This window comes from Octodon degus, unplaced genomic scaffold, assembly GCF_000260255.1.
Source record: "Octodon degus isolate 3935 unplaced genomic scaffold, OctDeg1.0 scaffold00050, whole genome shotgun sequence".
In the NCBI taxonomy this organism is placed as follows: domain Eukaryota; kingdom Metazoa; phylum Chordata; class Mammalia; order Rodentia; family Octodontidae; genus Octodon; species Octodon degus.
In genome coordinates, this window is record NW_004524626.1 from 6,695,085 (window position 1) to 6,715,084 (window position 20,000).

At 55.4% G+C, this 20,000-nt stretch overlaps 2 protein-coding genes across 2 annotated transcripts in view; one reads left to right on the forward strand and one right to left on the reverse strand.

Annotated features, from left to right (window-relative positions):
• Positions 1-5,687, forward strand: part of Onecut3 (one cut homeobox 3) — a 15,464-nt gene extending 9,777 nt beyond the window's left edge. The window contains exon 3 of the mRNA XM_004632927.1: positions 5,392-5,687. Coding sequence (XP_004632984.1) covers positions 5,392-5,687 — 296 coding nt within the window. The remainder of the gene's footprint in view (positions 1-5,391) is intronic.
• A 4,779-nt stretch (positions 5,688-10,466) lies between these two features.
• Atp8b3 (ATPase phospholipid transporting 8B3) overlaps positions 10,467-20,000 on the reverse strand; it is a 20,307-nt gene continuing 10,773 nt past the window's right edge. The window contains exons 12-28 of the mRNA XM_023716894.1: positions 19,619-19,809; positions 19,327-19,535; positions 19,106-19,137; positions 18,857-19,013; positions 17,577-17,765; positions 17,366-17,478; positions 16,317-16,481; positions 16,104-16,215; positions 15,505-15,580; positions 15,261-15,372; positions 14,723-15,068; positions 14,418-14,641; positions 13,881-13,964; positions 12,865-13,104; positions 12,453-12,591; positions 12,220-12,347; positions 10,467-11,273 (exon numbers count right to left, since the gene is read on the reverse strand). Of these exons, the coding sequence (XP_023572662.1) occupies positions 10,467-11,273; positions 12,220-12,347; positions 12,453-12,591; positions 12,865-13,104; positions 13,881-13,964; positions 14,418-14,641; positions 14,723-15,068; positions 15,261-15,372; positions 15,505-15,580; positions 16,104-16,215; positions 16,317-16,481; positions 17,366-17,478; positions 17,577-17,765; positions 18,857-19,013; positions 19,106-19,137; positions 19,327-19,535; positions 19,619-19,809 (3,324 nt within the window). The remainder of the gene's footprint in view (positions 11,274-12,219; positions 12,348-12,452; positions 12,592-12,864; positions 13,105-13,880; positions 13,965-14,417; positions 14,642-14,722; positions 15,069-15,260; positions 15,373-15,504; positions 15,581-16,103; positions 16,216-16,316; positions 16,482-17,365; positions 17,479-17,576; positions 17,766-18,856; positions 19,014-19,105; positions 19,138-19,326; positions 19,536-19,618; positions 19,810-20,000) is intronic.

The following is a 20,000-nucleotide window of genomic DNA, read 5'->3' on the forward strand; positions in this document are numbered from 1 at the left end:
CCCCCGCCATATCATCTCAACTTCACTTAGGATGAAGTCTTTACCCGGGGCATGTGTCTGCCGCTCTCCTGGCCTGTAGTCTGCTGAACACCGACACTTTCTGGAAAGGCAAGAGGCAGGGGTGCTCTTGTAGGGTAAGTCCCGGAGGTTTGCAGAGAAAGCCCCTGGGGTGCGCAGAGAAGTCGGCCCTCGCTGCCCTTTGCCCCCATCCACAGAGCCCAGCTGCGGTGGGGACGGCTTCCCTCTGCTGGACGTGGCGGAAACTGCAAGGTGATCTCGGCGCAGGGCCGCTCCTGAAAAAAAAGATGGAGATGGAGGTCTTGGTGTGAAGACCGAGGACCGCCGCTGGGATTGAGCCAGCCCGGGCTCCCCATCGTGGAGCGCTGGCACAGGAGGAGATAGAGGCAGGACTAGTGTTCTGTGGTCAGAGCCACTCAAAGGACCTCAAAGGCTCAGAGCGTGGGGGCCGAAAAGTGAGGAGGGCAGGCAGGAGAAATGCGGCGCCCCCTCTTGGGCACAGGACCACTGAACAGAGCAGCCCCTCATCCTCTGCCGTGGGGAAAAGAAATAAAGAAGCGGGGTTTGGGAGTGCACGCCGTCCGTCGCAGCAGCACTTTGGGAGGCTGAGGCAGGCAGATCTCAAGTTTAAGACTAGTCGGGACAAATAAAAAATAAAACAAAGGCTGGGGAGGTAGCTCAGTGGAAAGGCCCTGGACTCAACCTTCAATACCTAAAGAAGAAAAAGGATCAGGAATGGGGGAGAGAGGGGGAGGGGAGAGATAGCCTGCAGGGCCCCAAGGAGGAAGCTGCTGCTGGGGGTGGAGGTCAAGGCACTTGGAGAAGCGCATTGCGGGAGGAGAGAAGGTCGGAGCAGGGAGCTCTGCAGTGCGGGAGTGCCCACGTGCACCCCGAAGCAACCTGAGGGCCCTCAGCAACCCCAAACGCCAGCCCGCAGGCTGCATCCCCTACTTTCAGGACATCTGGGCCTGCTGTCCGTCCTCCCTGGAGGGGGAGGGCACAGCCCTCACCGCCCTGTGCTGGAAGTGGACCCCAGGGTGGGGCTTTGAGCTGCGGGCGCTGAGATGGAAGGTGGGGGGCCATAGCGCTTGTGACCAGAAGAGGAAAGAGATGGCCACTGAGGGAGGTGGCAGGATACGGATGGAAATGGCAGTAGTGACAGCAGGCAATGGAGAAGGTGACAGAGGAGATGATGGAGATGAGGAGGAGGCGATGGAGGGTAAGATGGAGGAGGAGATGGAGGGGATGGGGGAAGATGGAAGAAGGGGAGATGAAACAACTGGGGGAGGTGACAGTAGAGATCCCAATGGAGGGGAGAAGGAGGTGGCACCAGGGGCAGGCAGGGTAAGCTGCCCTCCAGGTGGAGGCGGTGGAGGAGGTTTGCGGTGGCAGCCAGTGGCAGCGGAGGTCTCCAGAAGGGTGGCTATGGATCTGGTGTCCTGCAGTAGAGGCGTGGCTCGTTCCCACCCTGCGCAACCCAGCCCCCCTCAGCAGCCTCAGTTTCCACCGAGCTGGGGTCTCCAGGTGGCATCCTCCATGCTGCTGGCTGGGGGATGGGCAAGGACCAGGCTGTCGGACCGACCAACCAGATCAATGGCGCTAGAGAGCGTAATTAGCCTGGGCGCGGGGCGGGGCGCCCAGCCTCTGCTGCCATGGACAAAACGCCAAGTTCCTTCCTGACTCTGCTGTGCCACCTCCTCCCCCAGCCTCTGCCTCTGGGTCCCCATTAGGAAACCAAGAGGGGACAGGAAAAGGGGTGACTGCTGTCCCCCTCCCCAGCCAGTGCACACCTCCGCTGAGCCAGGAGCCAGGTTCTTGCCTCGAGGCATTCCTCATTCTTGTATTTGCAGTGCTGGGGACCCAGCCCAGCAGTGCTTTACTGCTGAGCTACATCCCCAGCTCCTCACCCCCATAAACATATAGTATTTGAGATAGGAGCTTTCTAAGTTGACCAAGTAGGACTCAGAGACCCTCCTACCTCAGCCTCCTGAGCTGGGATGGCAGCCCATTCAATGCTCACTTTATTTATTTTTCAAGGAGGGGCACTGGGAATCAAACTCACGACCTTGAACTTGCCAGGCAGGAACTACACTGCTGAGCTACCTCCACAGCAGTGTTCCCTTTCAAGGAATGGGAACATAGTATACCTGTGCACATTCATAGTTCTAGCGAACTCTGGGAGCCTGAGGCAGGAGGAGCGCAAATTCGCTGCCTGCCTAGGCAACTTAGTGACTTAGCAAGACCCTTTCTCATAATAAAAAGTCAAAAGGACTGGCGATTGTGGTTAAGTGCACAGGGCCTGGGTTCCATCCCTAGTAACTAAAAAAACTGAGTGGAAGCAGAATGGGTACCTAATTGCCTCCCGGACCCTTAGAGAGCACCTGGGTTCTGAGAGCACCTGGGTCTGAACAGCAGATGATTGCTGGGGGAGGGGGGCATAGGTGTGGGCTGCCTCAGACCTGGAGCGCCTCCATTCCTAGCTCCAGTGTGAGGTCTTGGGGTTTCTATCCACGGTTGCTTTCTTCCGGTAAAACAGAAACGCTCCGCTGGCCTCTGGCGGCATCTCAGGGACGCTCCCTACTGCGCACTTCCTACCCAAGACTGGCCACATGTTGGCACCTTGGTGCTAGGACTGGAGCTCAAGGCCTGATGCGGCCGGCTGCACTCACACCCCACCCCTGTTTGTTTTCCCAAGACAATGACAAAAAGGGTCTCCTCCCCTTGCACCAATATTCGGTGATTTTCTTCCTGCCTTGTATGACTGCTGTTCCCGGAGCTCAGGGCTGCCAATCACAAACTCTGCGCCCTGCCTCAGTAGGAAAGCGCGGCCCTTTTGGCGCCTCTCCTTCCCACTATCCTGGGGCCCCTGGCTGCCTCTCTGGGTCCTTGAACTGCTTCTGTCCAGCAGTCCCCCAGGCCTGCCCCCATCACTTCCTGACACCCACGCTTCTTTCTAGTTACTTTCTCCGATGAATGGAGCACACCTTCCAGTAGCTTTCTGGGGAACATCAATTCCTGGAACTCCCGACTATGGTTGGATATTTGGTGATTCTGGAGACTGTTTGTTGTTTGTTTGTTTGAGACAGGGTCCTGCTATGTAGTTCAGACTGGCCTTATTCACTATGTAGATCAGATGGCCCCTGACTCACAGCGGTTTTCCTGCCTCAGTCTCCCAAATGTTTGGGCTACAGGTGTGCCACCATTCCCAGCTTATTTAGTTATTATTTGTAACATAGTTTCACTATGTTTCTGGGGCTGACCTCAAAGTCTTGGGCTTGCACAGTCTGCCTGCCTCAGCTTCCGAGTAGCTGCAGCCGCACGTGTGCACCACTGTGCCCACTCCGGGGTGCTTCTTGATCAGGTGATAGACCTGCCACGTTCACCCTCCAGCTTTGTGATCTTCTTTGTCTCGTTCCCACCATGGTGTCTTCTCTCTCCTGTGTTCTAGGGTATTTCTTTGACTTATCCTGCGTTTAGGAGGCATTTTATGCCAGCCATCTGCATGATGCATTTAAATTCTAAAAGCATTTTCTGACTCTTTAATCACCACTTTTTATTTTATTGTATTTGTACCGGGGATGGAACATAGGATCTTTGGTTGTTGTTGTTGTTTTTGAGGAACCGGGGATTGAACTCAGGCCCTTGTGTTTGCCAGGGAAGCGCTTATTCCACTGAGCCATCTCCCCAGCCCTCACCACTTCTATTTAACCCTCTGTTCTTGTTTCATGAATGCAATATTTTATTACCTCAAAAATGTCAATAGCAGCCAAGTTGACACAATGTATCAACCACTACAATCCACCCTTTGTCAACTTGGCATATTTTTAAAATCAGTCTCCAAAATAGAGGTTTGCATATAATTACAGCTAAAAAAATATCAATAGCTTTGCCTGCTTTTTCTTCTTCTTCCTATTATTATTATTATTATTATTATTATTATCATTATTATTGACAGGGTCTCGCTATGCAGTTCAGGCTGGCCTTGAGCTCACTTTGTAGCCCAGTCTGGTCTCAAACTTGCAGTGATCCTCCTGCCTCAGCCTCCAGAGTGCTGGGATTACAGGCATGCACCACCAGGCCCTGCCTATTATTATTTGTTTTCAGACAGGATTCCATTCTGTAATTCAGGCTGGTCTCAGACTTGCAAAGTTGCCCAGGCTGACCTCAAACTCAGAGTCCTCCTGCCTCAGCCTCCCAGAGGGTGGGACTGCAGGTGTACAGCACCGCATCCAGCTCTGCCTTGTGGATTCCTTTTGAAATCAGTCTTTTTTTATCACATGTTCTTTCCTCTCCCTCTTCTGCCCTTAGATGACTTCCTAAAATGTCCAATAAATAGCCTGCCCCCATCATAGATTTAACCGTAAAACCTCAACTAGTTAGAGACTCACAGCACCAACCTCCCACCCCCACCGTCAGAGGAAGTAAGAGGGGCAGGGGTGCTGCATCCCTTTACGCCAGCGATCTATGCCTGTGAACCCCCTGTCCTCAAGAAATGCGTCACAGCGCCAGACGTTCATTTCTTTCCCCCGTGTGTATCGATCTGGCACGGCTTCTCGTCCATGCTGCTCGGTGCACTTGGGCCGCAGAGATGGCTCAGTAGAAAAGCGCTTGCCTGACAAGTGCAAGGGCCTGAGTTCAATCCCTGGTTCCACCAAAAAAATAAAAATAAATAAAAGAGAGAGCAAACTTGCTGTATGACCACCAGGCCACTGCCACTGGCAGCAGGGACCTGCTAGGAGTCTGCAGCACCCTTGGCTGCTTCTGGGGGTGACGGGTGCATAGGAGGAGGGTGTGGCTGAGCCTCAAGCTGAGATTCGCCGGGTTAAAGCAGCCTTGCAGAAACCTCCCAGGGCCTCTGGGCGGGGAGCCAGCCTAGGTAATAAGTCCCCCTTTCCCCCTCCGTGTCTGCTGTGCCTTCACAGAGCTCTGGCATCACCCAGAGCTGCCACCTTGGCAGGAGGACTCTGAGTTTGAGGTCAGCCTGGGCAACTTCGCAAGTTTGTCCTATTCCGAGGAAGGCCATGCCAGCCCTAGCCCTGACCCCCACTGTTGCCTCCTCCTTCCCAAGATCCTCTCTCTTCCAAGGGGTCCCTAAGCGTCCTCGCTTGCCTGGCCGCATAGATGCCGTCTTGTGCCCTGGGAAAATGGGATGAGGTGCGACACGGGGTCCAGGGTTTTCTCCGGGGAGCGATTGTGAAACACTGCACCAGGGCCTGCCATGGCAGCACCCCCGACCCCCAGCGCTGCTTCGGTGGGGCCGCCGCCTCTGGGACAGGAGGATGAAGGGCTTGGGGAGGAGGGCCCGGGGAGGAGGCGCTGTGTGTGGCCCGAGCTCACCCGGGACCCTTTCTGCATTCCCTCCCACCCGAGCAGCCTGCAAGCGCAAGGAGCAGGAGCAACAGAAGGAGCGGGCCCTGCAGCCTAAGAAGCAGCGCCTGGTCTTCACCGACCTGCAGCGCCGCACGCTCATCGCCATCTTCAAAGAGAACAAGCGGCCGTCCAAGGAGATGCAGGTGACCATCTCGCAGCAGCTGGGGTTGGAGCTCAACACCGTCAGCAACTTCTTCATGAACGCGCGGCGCCGCTGCATGAACCGCTGGGCCGAGGAGCCGGGCGCTACCACCGCCGGGGGCCCCACGGGCGCCCCGGCCACCTTCTCCAAGGCCTGAGCGTCCTGGGGGAGGGGACCGCACACCCCGGCCCAGCGCACAACGGGCCCCCTCCCCGCTCCCACCCCAGGCCAAAGGAAGCCCCCGGCCCTGGCAAGGGGATAGAAAGGGGTTCCCCAGGCTCCCCTCCATTCAGGACGCCCAGGGGGCCTCCAGGAAATCTGGGGTTCACTGTGTGGTCCCCTAAAGCGGGTCAAAAAGCACATACTAGAAATATAAACCGGGTATTTAAGGGAAAAAAAGGAATTTAAAAATAATCCTCTTCTCCCAGACATCCCACCCCAGGAAAGGCAGAGGGGCTGCGGGAGGTGTCCCCCCATCCCGGAAGCCACTGTCCCTTCCAAGTCGCCAAAACCCACATCAAGCTGGATCCTTGTGGCACCCCTCCCACCCCACAGCACCCCTCTGCTGGCAGAATCCTCCAGCTGAGACCCCACTGACCCCCCACTCAGAGGCCAGGATCCCTCGTGCCAAGATTTGCCTGCCTTAAAGCCTGGGGAGGGGGCCTGCGAGGACAGCGCCCTTGTCACCCCACGACCTGGGTGTGGCCGGCTCCAACATGCGGGTAAATTCCAGGCGCCCCCTGCCCTGGCACCTCTCGGTTTAGTTCACTTTACCTGTAGGCACCTTGCCGAATGCACACAGGGAAAGGTGCATCCCAGGAACCTGAAGACCACGCCAGAGTCCGCGGGAGGGAGACATGCAGGAGGCCCTGCGGGTGCGCACCGGGGATCCCCAGTTTGTCACTCCTCCTCCTCGTGGATTGCAGAAGTGGTCCCCCACCCCACCCTGCAGGGGATGGCAGCTGGGGTGGACCTTGCATTTGTCACATCTCTCCCAGGAGAGAAGGAAGATGTTGAGAACTTGGAATCTGCTTGCTCTGTGTTTTGCCAAAAAAAAAAAAAAAATTGTTTTTCTTAACAAAGGGGAGGGGTCGGAAATGAAGGGGAGCGCCCCCACCCCACCCCAACCGCACTCTCTCCGGGCAGGCGACCTCCAAGACTGGATCCCCTAAGACCCGCCTCCCCGTGGTTCAAAAATCCAGAGGCTGAAAGGAGTCTCCTCCTCCAAAACCCCAAACTCTGACCCCCTCGGCTGCCTCCCAGGGAGAGGGTTCCCCTCACCTGGAGAATGCAAAAGACGTTTCTAGCGAACCCCTACCCCGGGTAAAGGCTACCTCACTCAATGCTCACGTTCGTGATTGGAAAAATCACGTCTGATACCAAAGATTCTCCCCAGGACTTGTGCTGGATGTAGGGTTCCCTCCCCATCCTGGCCTGGTGACCCCTCTGCCCCCACCCACCCAGAGAACAAGAGAGACAGAGAGATGGAGAGAGAGGAGGGCAAGGTCAGTGAGTGCCTTTTTCTTGAACCAAAGATGTGTATGGCGTATCCTGTGCCCTTATTGACTGCCACTGTCCTCTAGCTTTGTAAGTGACACTGTCACAGAGCCTGTGGGGGTTGGGGCAGCACTGTGAGAGTGAAGAGTCCATGGTCCCCACTTGCTGACCCTGGACATGGAGACACACACACACGTGCACACACACACACACACACACACACACACACACACAGTGGCCCTATTCCTTTTGGGGATGACCCTGGGTACTGGGAGCTCCACTGGGGAAACTGAGGCCCCTTCCTCACCCCACATACACTGGATCCCCTCTTCTGGATGGATAGTGGGTGACAGGGTGACATATCTTCTGAGCCCAGCAGGCCTAGGGCCCACAAAACCATTTTTGTTTCTTTTAGAATTAGAAAGCAAAAACACGAACTTTTAGGGCAAAGAAAATATGGTGGCATGCCGTATTTATAGAAATGTCTTTATTTTTTTCTTTGCAGTGTTGGAGATGGATTCTAGGACCTCATGCATGCGGGGCAAGCACTCCCCCCACTCAGCCACATGTCTGGTCCCAGAGGGTCCTTTTCTCCTTTCTGTCCCTGCCTTCCTTCCATCCTTCCTTTTTTATCCATTTCTTTTTTCTTTCCCTTTGTCAGCGTAAGGTTTTGTTTTTGTGTGTGCTTCTTTTATTGTTTTTCATTGTTGTTGTTGAGACAGGGTCTTGCTCTAGGGAAGGCTGGCCTTGAACTCACTATATAGTCAAGGTTGCCCTTGAACTCACAGTGATCCTCCTGCCTCAGCCTCCTGAAAGCTGGAACTTACAGGTGTGTGCCACCATGCTTAGCCCACTGGGTCATTTTCAAACACCATCACATAAATGTGCACGTGTGTATGCGCACACACACACACACACACACACACACAGCTCTCACCCTTCACTGGGTGCAGACCCCAATCTCCCCCAATGCCATTTGGCCCTGCAAACAAACCAAAGACCCTTCCCACCCAGGGAACCCCCCCTCCAGCACAATTCCTTCAAGCCTTTGACAATTCTCTCAGAAATACCTCAAAATATTTAATGTATAGTTTATGTGATAAAAGAAAATTCCTTAGCTAGTTTTTGGACTATGTGACTTGAAGCTTTGTACAGTTAGATTATAATTTCGCAGGCCACGGCGTGTTTCTTTGACCATCCTGTGAGAGACATATTGAATGTCAGGGGCAGTGAGGCTGGTGGTCAGCAAGGACGAGGCAGGGCAGGTGATGAGGGACCAGCAGCGTTTACAGATTTCTTATTTAAACGAGTCTTTTAGGAAAGAGAGGGTGAGAGAGAGAAAGAGAGAGAGAGAAAGGAGAAAGAGGTGAACCTTTCCATTCTCTGGCTTCTGTTTCTTGATTTTTTTTGAGTCCTGTCTTATAAGAGTATTTATTATTCTATCTGTTCCGTGTCCAGATGTAATTTAAGACCAAAAAAAAAAAAAAAAAAGGAAGAAAAATGAAAAAAAAAAAAAAGACAAAATGGACTTTTGAGTTGGTGCATGGCTAATATACTCTTTCTTGGCGATAATGTATTAAGTGAAGGGGGGTGGGGAGGGTCCATTCCCAATCGGCGTACTTCATGCCAAGTCAGTGCTGTCCCGTGGTCTTTGTGCTGCTCTGTGTCCCTGTTTCCCCTTCCTGAAGAGTTGTGTGTGTCCAGCAGGTGACCAGGCCCCAGGTGGACAGCCAAAGGGGTCCTGGAGCGAGGCAGACCTGAGCTCCATGAACCCCAACACACCACCGCCTGACCCCGTCGAGCAGGGGGAGGTCACCAGGTCCCTACCCCATCTTGATGCCATGTGGGTGTCGTCACCAGCCAGGACCCCGCCTGCTCTGCCCCGATTGTTTTCACTTTAGCATGTATTCCTAAGTGTCTTGTTCAGAGGAGAGACAATCAGGCAGTTTGAGTCTCGTCGCCCGTGGTGGCAGGGGGCCTGGGGTGCGCCCCAGCTTTCCCAGGTCCAAAGGGCGCCCCCCTTGGGCCCAACTCCACCTGGTCCTCCTCTCAGTTTCCTGGCCCTGGGTTGCACCTCAGTTTGACTTTCTGACCGGCCCAGGATTGGGAAGCTGCGTTTTTGTATGAGACGCCCCCTTCTGGAGAAGAGAGGTACCCCTCAGATCCCCAACATCTGGGTTCCTGACTTCCTGAGGTTGGGTTTTACCTCTGCAGTGGCCCTGCAGGTGGGGACAGGTCAGGCCCAGTGTTGTGACAGCAGCTCCTGAGTTGGGGGCAACAGAGGGACATCTGAATAACAGCGGGCCTGGGTGAGGGCTGAGGTGAGCCCCAAGGAAGCCCTTTCTCTGCCCAAAGTGGTCCCAACAAAGCCTGGCTCATCATGGTGTCCCCAGGACAGGTGACCCCCCAGCAGTGTTTTCCTGAAGATCTAGAAGTAGGGGCTCTTGCTGGAATCCCCAGGGCACCACCGCAGTCCCATCCCCCCAGGGCAGGAGGGGAACCAGCCCTCTCTATGCCACCCTCAGGCGACAGGCTTAAAAGGGAAAAAAAAAAAAAAAAAAATCATCGTTGTTAATCATTCCTGTGCTCAGTTTGCTGTTTTGTTTTTTTCTTCAATAAATTATTTTGTAGTCACTCAGCTGGGTGTGTATGTTGGTCCATGGGGGGCAGGAGGGGCAGGAGGGGGAAGGAGTGCAGCCACACTGAAGGTGACAGGGAGGTAGGAGAGCCCAGCCCTCTCCCAGACCCCACTCACCCCCGTTCCACGGAACCCTTGGACAACAGAGGGACAAGCTGGGACCTCCAAGCCCTGTGCCTGTGCACACCTATCAGGCCTCCTCCAGACACTCACTGCTGCCTTTGGTCTGAAGTGGAAGGTGTTTGGGGGGAGCGCTGGTGGAGGAAGGGCTGAAGGGGCCCATGGGCAGGCAGTGGGGTGGAGGACACCACCATGCAGAACCTGCTGGCTTGCTTTGTGTGTGTGGTGCGGGTGTGTAGTAAGGTGGAACCCACGATGTTCACAGTGAGCCATATCCTTAGTTCTTTTTTTGTGGGCTTTTTTTTTTTTCCAGAACTGGGGATTGAACTCAGATCCTTGCATTTGCCAGTCAAGCGCTTATCCTACTGAGCCATCTCCCCAGCCCTTTTTGTGCTTTTTGAGACAGGGTCTCACTATGTAATTTTTTTTTTTTTCAGAACCGGGGATTGAATTCAGGCCCTTGTGCTTGCCAGGCAAGCACTTATTCTACTGAGCTATCTCCCCAACCCTCACTATGTAATTCACTCAGCCTTCCCCAAGTGTTGGGCTTATAAGGATGCACCACCCTTCCGAGTTTTGCCACACTTAGTGTTTTGGTGTCTAAAAAACAGGAAAAAATATTGCATGCGGCTTCCAACAAGAGGCCTGGAGGAAAGGAAGGAGCCCAAAGAAGCCCTGAGCTCAGGTGGACCCAGATTTATTAGAAAGAGTGAAGGGCTCAGCTCCCTTGTCTCTGGGGTCAGGCCTCCTGCTCACTGGCTGCCCTGTGTTGGGAGATACCTGCCCCTTTGTTCCCACAGGGGCCTGCTCCCCCAAAGGAGGGGACAGCTGCCCCTCAGAGGACACCGGCAGCCACTCCATGGGCGAGGGCTCCCTCTCCAAGGACTCAGACTCGGTCTCCATGGGCAGCTCACTCAGAGACTCCTGGGTCTGGCTGGGACTCGTCTCTATCGCCACCTGGTTGGGCACAGAGGCCTTCTGCCAGAGGCCCTGCGCCCAGCCTCCAGAACTCTTATCCCAGGGCAGTGATGACCTTTCCAAGACCGGAGCCTCAGCCTCAGCAAATGGCAGCGAGCTGTCTTCGGACAGCCAGCCCTGGCCAGTGAGTGGTCTGTTGGTGGCGGCAGGCTGGTTCCCAGAGTGCCCCGGGTCCGGGTCCGGGGTGGAGGCCAAGCTCAGAGTGGAGGACATCTGCGAGTCTTGGGAAGGCGCTCTGGACCTGAGCTGGGGCCGCTGGCTCATCATGAACGAGATCTTCCTGGGTTCCCGGGGAGTTGAGGGCAGCACCTCCTCGATCTCGGTCCCTGAGGGGACGTTCGTGTCGCTGCCCTCCCCATGCGGCCTTCGCAAGCTTGTGCCCTGCGTGATGAGGTTCCCGTATCCCTCACGGTGGGAGAAGGCGTAGCTGGAGCGCCGGACACGGGACTCCCGGCGGAACTGAGGCATGGGCTCTTCAGAGACCTCGCTCGGGAAGGCCTCCACCTGCTCCTGCAGAGCAAAGGGACCACAGGGCCATCAGCCCCCGGGGTCTGCTATTCGGTCTAGGGGCACCTGGGAGCAGTGGGAGATATTCAGAGCCAGTACTGTCTTCTACCTTGTAGAGCTGGACTCCCTACCTGGGAACTGACTCTGGGCCAGCCAATCGGAGTCCCTTCCCTTGATTCTGAACCAGCCAATCAGAGTCCTAACCCTTACCAGGTCAGCCAATCAGAGTCCTTCATTGGAGCCCGACTCTGAGAGCCCCTTCCCCTTTGAAACAGAGTTTAAAATGCTAATAAACTGCCCAGTTGTGATCCTCCTACCTCAGCCTCCCAGAGAGCTGTGATTTTATTTTGAGACAGGATCCTTTCAAATTGTATAGTCTCAAACTTCTCTCTTTTCTTTCTTTTTCTGGTACCAGGGATCACGACCTTCAGTTTGCCATGCAGGCACTTATGCCAATCGTATGCACTACCTTATCTGCAAATGACCACCTGGGGAGCCATTTCTTTTTCTTTTCTTTTCTTTCTTTTTTTTTTTTTTTTTTTTTTGCGGTACTGAGGATTGAACTCAGGACCCTGTCAACCCTGTGCTTGCCAGGCAAGCACTTACTCTACTGAGCTATCTGCCCGGCCCCTTCTGGGCCCTTTCTAAATCTCCCTTTTGGCATAAACTATTCTTTGTGTGTGTGTGTGGAACCGGGGATTGAACTCAGGCCCTTCAGGCAAGTGCTTATTCCACTGACCATCTCCCCGACCTCCGCATAAACTATTCTAAGGCTGTTTTTGTCACCCTACTCAAAACACAGCCAGGAATCTGATGGTGTGGGTGTGAGAACCCAGGGCGGCTGTCTGGCTGATAGCTGCGGCTTCTGATCCAGAACGTGTGGTCCCCGCCTGAGAAGTGTGGCTCCCAAGAGCATAATGCGTCCCCCTGCGTGTCCTGCAACCCTCACCTTGAAGCGCGGCTTCCTGAGCATATGGTGGAACATGCGGAGAGCCAAGATGGGCAGGGTGTTCACTGCCACATTCAGCAGCACCACCAGCAGAAATGGGGCCTTGCTCAGCACACTGTGGAGGACATCTGGGGACAGGGTGAGGATCAGGGCAGAGGCAGCTCTCCCCCCGCCTTTCCTGGGAACAATCCTCCCTGTGTCCTCCCCCATCCTGTCACCTGCCAGGGGCTCACAGAGAAATGGGAAAGTCTTTGGGACGAGTTGGTAGGCCCACAGGCTCTGGGTGGCATAAGTCAGGACAAAGTAGGAGCCCAGGCTGACCAGCAGAGTCCCCAGGAACAAGAAGGTCCAGTACCGGATGACCAGCATGACCTGGGTAGCGAGGGACAGAGATCAGCCAGGGGCAGGGACTGCGCACCAGGGAGTGGTGGCACAGGCCTGTAATCCCAGCACTCAGAGGCTGAGGCAAGAGGATCCCCATGAGTTTGAGGCCAGCTGGAGCTACATAATAAGTTCAAGGCCATCCTGAACTACATAGCGAAACCCTGTCTCAAACCAGCCCCAAATGAAGTCACTGGAGGATGAGGCTTCAGGCAACTGAGTCCCACCCTCACCCCTGGGTTGGGACCAGGCACCTTTGCGCACCTCAATGGTGATGGACAGCAGGCTGGAGAAGGCAACTACCACCGCAAAGGACTGGTAGTCGCTGAGGCTGTTGGGCCCCGCTGTGTCACAGGTGATCCACAGAGTAAGGAAAAAGTTGACCAAGGAAGTAAACAGGCCATGGATGATGGCCTTGGAGAACACCCAGTAGTTGAAGAGCTCATTTTTCTGGCCAGCCACGTACAGCTCGGGCATCCGTAAGCTCTGAGTGTCGCTCACATCCTGGGGGTGGGGGTGGGGACCTCTTGGGCCAGCGTGAGGCCAAGGGGATCCCCAGAGGAGACTGGGCCTCACTGGCCACTGGTCTCACACGGTGATTTAGGTGAATTCAAATGAAATGGGAAGAGCAGGGCGCAGGCCGCACACCTGTCATCCCAGCTACTCCGGAGGCTGAGGGAGGAGGATTACAAATTTGCAGGTCTCAATTTTGGTGCAAATACTGCACCATGTTATTATATAAGGGATTTGAACACTTTAAATTCAGGGATACGGGGGATTGAACTCAGGATCTTGCATTTATCATGCAAGCGCTTATTCTACTGAGCTATCTCCCAGCCTCTCGCAATGTTTGAGATCCTATCTCAAACCAGCTCCCCTAAAAAAGAAATGAAATATAAAGTCCAGTTCTTCAGTCCTACTGACAGTGCTCAAGGGCCCCTGCTTAGCCATGCATGGCCACAGCTCCTGTAGTGAGCAGTGTGGTGTGGACATATCCCTCATCCGGGATCTTCTCTGGGACCCTCCTATTCTGGACAACCTAGGTGGGGCCTCTCAGGATTGGAGAAAACATATATAGCAGAGACCAGAGGGCTGAGGGGCTGGACTGCAGGATTAGGGGGTCCCACAAAGAGAAAGTGGTGGCCCTGTGAGACAGCAGAACCCACATAGGAGCAAATATGATGCAGTGGGCAGGGAGGGTGTTGGGCCACACTCTACCTGGACCTCATGCCCTGGCCCAGACAGGAAGCAGCCAGACCTGCCCCCCACATCCTGCTTACCTGCTCGAAAAGCCCCATGTAGAGGACTGGGAGGGTGCTGTAGAGCAGGTTGAAGAGCGCCAGGAACCAGCCTTCATACAGGGGCTGTGCAAGGCACAGAGATGGCCCTCAGAGGCCTGTGGGCACTGGGAAGGCTTCCCGAGGGAGCAGGAAGTGGTGTTACAGTTGGGGTTGGAGCTGAGACCAGGAAGGGGTTAAGCAAGGTTTGCATAAAAATCAGGGGAAATTAAAAAAAAAATTAGGGGAAAAGGTGGGTGTGGTGTCACACCTCTATAATCTCAGCACTGTGGGAGGCTGAGACAGGACTGCAAAATCAGGCCCACCCTGGGAAATTCATGACTTAAAGGGACCAAGACTTCTCAAAACAAAAAATTCCCCTTCCCCAGTCTCCGTGAGTGCTGGGATCTCAAGTGTACTCCCGCATACCCACCTTGATCTGGCTAAACTCCATCTCCCCAACTCATGAGGAGATGGGGGTGGGACCCCAGACAACCCTGCTGGGCTCCAGGCCCTGAGAAAGGGAAGGAGACTGCACACCTGGGCGCTGAAGCCACTGTAGAAGGCAAACCAGATCTGGCCCACCAAGCTGGCCACCGTCTTGTAGAAGAAGTAGCGCAGGAACTTGCAGATCCGCATGTAGGACCAGCGCCCGTGCACCAGCAGCAGTCGCTGCAGGAAGCAGAACTGCCCCAGCGCATAGTCGCTGTTCTGCACAGCCTGCATCCCCTCCTGGCCCGCCAGTCCCACGCCAATGTCTGCAGCTGTGGGAAGGGTGCGCCATGAGCCCCGCCCGCCCAGACCCACCCGCCCCACTCTGCTCCACCCGGCCACCAGCCACCCACTCTTGATCATGTTGACGTCATTGGCTCCGTCCCCGATGGCCAGGGTGACTGCTTTCTGGTATTTCTTGACCAGCGCTACAATTAGGGCCTTCTGCTTCGGCGTCACCCGGCAGCAGATGACGGCTTGGCACCGAGAGGCCAGCTCCACGAAGGCCCGCTCCCGGCGCGCCTCTGGGCTCTCGTTCTTCCGCTTGCGCTTGGACCGGCGCGAGGACAACGAGGTCCCCAGGCTCCACCACATCATGGAGAACCGCCTGATGGCACTCAGCTCCTGCCTGGCCTTGTCCTCCGCCTCGCTCTGGATCACAGCCCGGGGCTCCTTGCGCAGGGACACCAGCAGGTGGTCCTAGCCGGGGCGGGGAGGAGGGATGGTGTTACCATCTTGTTCCCGGTGACTCCAGGACAAGGACTTATCCTGGAGAGCTCCTCGGGTCAGGCCTTTGACAATGTTACCATCTGAGGTCTCAGGGGTCTCCACTTCTCCCGGGCTCCTCCTCCATTCCAAGGACCACCCCACCTGCCCTGAGCTGGCACTGACCAGGAACTCTCCACTGATGACCATGGCCACCTCGTTCTGAAGCTGAAACCTCAGGCTGCGCTTGGGGGTCCGCACCAGTTTGCTGTGCTCCCCATAGGAGTCCAGGATGATGCTGAGGGTGGACGGAGGCCAGGGGTTGGGCTCAGCCTGGGCCACCCAGCCCTGCGCCCTCTTCCCCTGGGCCTCCCCATCTTGCTGTGCCTCAGTTTCCTCCCCACACAGGAGCTGCAAGCAGGCTGCTTACTTTACGTCCCGCGCCTCCAGGATGAGCATGTCGTCTGTCAGCAGCTGACACGCAAACCCGATGTTCACCGCGGTCTCTGCAAAATCAGCTGCTCAGTGCCTCAGGAAAACACTACCTGCTCACCCTTCCTGGGGCCCACGCCCACCCCACTATGTCCTGACCAATCACAGCAACATCTCCTCCCCCCTATCATTGCGATTGGTTTAGGGCTGGGCATGTCACCCAGTCTAGCCAATGAGAGCCAGCCTCAAGACCTACCTAGTTGCAGGCCACCCCAGGAGCCCTAGTAGTGGGCACCATTGTGTCTATCTCAGTACATTACCTCTCCAGGAACACTGAAAATGTCTACATTTCTTTGGAAATCACAAGTGGAAAAAAGCGAGTCCCTAGCTCTTTTGGAGACAGAATCCTGTTAAGCTAAACCAATTGCCCACACTGTGCTCCAACTCAAGATCCTCCTGCCTCAGCCTCCCAAGTGGTAGGATTACGGGGCATGTTTAATTGTTCCTATGTCAACCTGCAGGGCAGTGCTTAACACAACAAACAGGCCAGATGGATGGCGAAAGGCTTGGAGCAGAAGGCGGCTGCAGGTGCTGCACCTTGCTTGTCTCCGGTGAGCACCCACACTTTCATGTTCCCCTTCTTGAGACTACTGATGGTGTCAGGGACGCCGTCCTGGAGCTTGTCCTCAATGGCTGTGACTCCCAGCAGCTGGTGGGGGTGGAAGTGGCAGGAACTGAGCCAGACTCCCAGCTCCCTGGTCCTGGGGGGATGCCAGGGCCAGTGGGCCGGTCCCCCGCGCATCTGCCCACCTGCAGGCCCTGCTCCATGTCACTGTACACTTGCTGCAGTGCCTTCGCACGGTCCTGGAGCTGCGTGGAGGCCTTCTCGTGCTGCGGCTGCCACTGCTGGTAGGCACTTTCCTCCACCTCCTTGTAGGCCAGGCACAGTGTTCGAAGGGTCTGTTCTGTGAAGGCCTGGGATGGCAGCCAGCACTGTTACTGCCCTGTCCCTGAACCAGCCTCCTCATCCCATGCACTCCCTCCAGACACCAGCTCCCTTGGTTCTAGGCCTTTCCAGGGACAGGAATACCTTACCTATACCTCCCATGGTAGATTGATTTCTATGTTCTTTTTTTGAGACCAGGCCTCTAACTCTCTGCCACTTTTCTGCCTCAGCCTCCTGAGTGCTGGAATCACAGGCATGCGCCACCACACCTAGCCCTGTGACAGATTCTAACTTTCCCAAGTAGCTACATGGAACCCCTCCATTAGGGCGCCCCCAGCTCTGACTGCCTCCCCCAGTACTCCTGGAAAGGCCCAGAACCAACGCACCCTAAGGATAGCCTGTCAGCCGGTGGTCCCCAGTAAAGTGCTCACCACAGCCCCCCAGCTCCTCTTCCTGGGGGAGGGTGTATAATTACTACAAAATGGGACCGTGGGGTTCAGGGGTAGCCAGAGCATCAGGCTGGCTTTTGACTTTCCTTGAGACTCAGTTTACCCTAGGCTGGGTGGTTGATACCACTTGCTGAGCCCCTAGGCTCTAGGTCTTCATTCTGAGAGACTCAAAGCCCAGCTCTCCCCTCCTCTGGGCAAAACAGGGTACCCTAGGGCCCCAGAAAAGCCTTTGGGCAGCCCTTGGCTGGGCTCTGACACCTCCAGCCCTAGGATTGAGGCCCAGGCCAGAGGGCCTTCAGGTCCCAGCGTGTGCGTTGGGCAGGAAGGTGCTCTGCGCAGTGCACTCCCTGCTCAACTGTCCAGGGCTGCCCCAGGGAGCTGCAGTTATTCCTCTACCCACTCTTCTCCTCTTCCCTTCTCTCTCTGCTCCTGTCCCGCCTGCATTCCCCCAAGCCAGGACTCACAGACAAGATTCTTTCGGTGTTTGCTTCTATTACGCCTCTCTTGTACAGACGTTCAAAGATGACCGTGTCAGCACCCTTGGTGTAGAGGCAGATGGAGCCTTCTGGCGTCCGCACTATGGGGTTGGGGGAGAGGCCTGGCTGCCCACACACACTTCCCCGGTCCAACCTTCATCTGTCCCCAGCCCATGGCAGGGGGCTGCCCTGGCCTCACCCAGCACCGACATGCGCTTTCGGTCACTGTTGAAATCCATGAGGGCCAGGACCTCGTAGACCCGCTCCTCCCCCAGCTCCACCACCGTGATGCTGTCCTGGGTGCGTGACAGGAACACATAGCCAAAGTTCCGGGCCGCAGTGACCAGCGCCTCCTCGTCTGGGGAAGCGGCTTGGTACAGGAGCTGGTCTGGGGGGTTGGGGAGTGTGAGGCAGGGGCCAGGTGGATATCCAGCCAGCACCCTGAGAAAGACACCCCAGAGATACAGAGATAGAGTAGAGTTCTGCACAACCAGAAGAGGAAATGGTCATCAAGGCTTCTAATTTTTGTTTTGCCCACAGGAAACTGAAACAAAGGCCCTTGCAGGAGCTAAATAACAGCCTTTTTTTTTTTTTTCTTATTTATTTTATTTTTGAGAGAGGGTATTGCTGTATAGTTCAGGCTGTCATTCATAGGTATCCTCCTACCTCAGTCTCCATAATGCTGTTAATTACAGACCTGTGCCATGCCTCTTTTTCTTTTTTAATATTTTTAAAGATTTATTTATTTGGCATAGGGTCTTGCTATGCAGCTACGACTCATAGTGATCCTCCTGTCTCAGCCTCCCCAATGCTGGAATTACAGTCATGCACCACCACACCTAGTTTCAGAGACCTGCATGGCATGCCCAGGGTTCTGGGGCTGGCATGGCATGCAATACCAGTACGGGGTTCAAACCTGGGTCCTTGAGCTTCCCAGGCAGGCACTTAAACCACTGAGCTATCTCCTCAGCCCTGGCCATGTTCTTTCTTTCTTTTTTTTCCCTGCAGAACCAGGGATTGAACTCAGGCCCTTGTGCTTGCCATCCAAGCATTTATTCTACTGAGCCATCTCCCCGGCCCTTTCTTTCTTTCTTTCTTTCTTTCTTTCTTTCTTTCTTTCTTTCTTTCTTTCTTTCTTTCTTTCTTTCTTTTTATGATCTCCCTGAGTTGCTAAGTTGCCCAGGATGGGCTGGAACTTGTGATCTACCTACCTCAGCCTCCCAGAGAGGAGGCTTGGATGACAGTCCCTGGGGCTTCTACAACCACCAGGCCTTGAGGAAGGGAGGTGGGTATGTGGGTCCCCATCTATGTGACCCTCCCACTTGAGACCACATTCCAGGGGCTCAGGCCCTAGGCCTGCACAGCACATTGACTGCTTACTCTCTACTAATCCAGGCCTGGGAGGTGTGGCCTGGTGGAATCCAAGACCAGGGATCCCAAGCCTACCCTGAGGGTCAGGGGTGGCATCGAGGCACTCACTGTCCACTTCCTGGACCATGACGGTGTGGCAGATGGCCAGCAGGCGCCAGAACTCCTGCACCACCTTGTCCTGCTTGGTGCGCACCAGGCTCAGAAGCTCCTTGTTGAAGAATGAGAGCTTCCCATCTGCAAACTCGTTCCACAGGTATGGATTCTCCTGCGGATGTGGGCGGGCAAGGCACAAGTTGACCCAGATGGGTCCCTGCCCACCCATATGGCCCAGTGTCCTGGGGCTGGCAGGGGGCTTACCTTGGGGAAGGTCTTGTCCTCGTTATCCGGACCTGGGTAAAGATCCCAGTTTCAGGGCTCAGCTCCCGCCTTGCCCTGTCCTGGAATCTCAGCATCAAGAGCTGCCTGGGCAAGGTGGCTGCTGTCTGTGCTTTAGATCTGAGCAGCTCTAGGCTTTGAAAGCCAGGTGCAGTGTCGGGCATTCCCACCCACCAGGTTCGCCGCTCCACGGGAAGCCCCACCATAGATGCGGCCGTCGATGCAGCACTTCTTGAAGCTCATGATGTTCTGTGTGAGCGTGCCGGTCTTGTCCGAGAACACGTACTGCACCTGGCCCAGGTAGTCGTTGAGGCTGGTGCTGCGGGCCTTGGCAGGCACATCGTGGGGCGCGTAATACATCTTCAGGTCCCAGTTGATGAAAGCGCTGTTCCCCAGGTAGATGAACTCGGATCTGCAAGTCACAACTGTCATACGCGCCCACCCAGGACTGCCAGGAGCACCGCATGGGCGTGGCCAGGGCCACTGCAGACTCACATGATGAACATGGCCATGGGGATCATGACGCTGAGCAGGATGAGGAAGGCCCAGAAGATGAGGAAGAAGTCCACAAAGGGCCCCTTGGCGTGCCCGGCCGGCACATAGTAGTGCTTGTCCCTGAACTCATGCGCCTGGAGCCAGAACCCCAGGCTCAGGACCAGGGAGACCACCATGATCAACAGGAATATCTGCAGACAGACAGGCAGACAGGGGTGCAGGTGGAGGCATGGGAGGAGCTGGGGGCCCTGAGGAGTCCTAGGGACTCAGAGGTGGGGACAGAGAACATTGTGGAGGTGGGTACCCACCAGTGAGGGCATGGTCCACGCTCGGCTTCAGTGACTCATTTATTATAACTGGACTTTTTCTTTTCTCTTTTTCC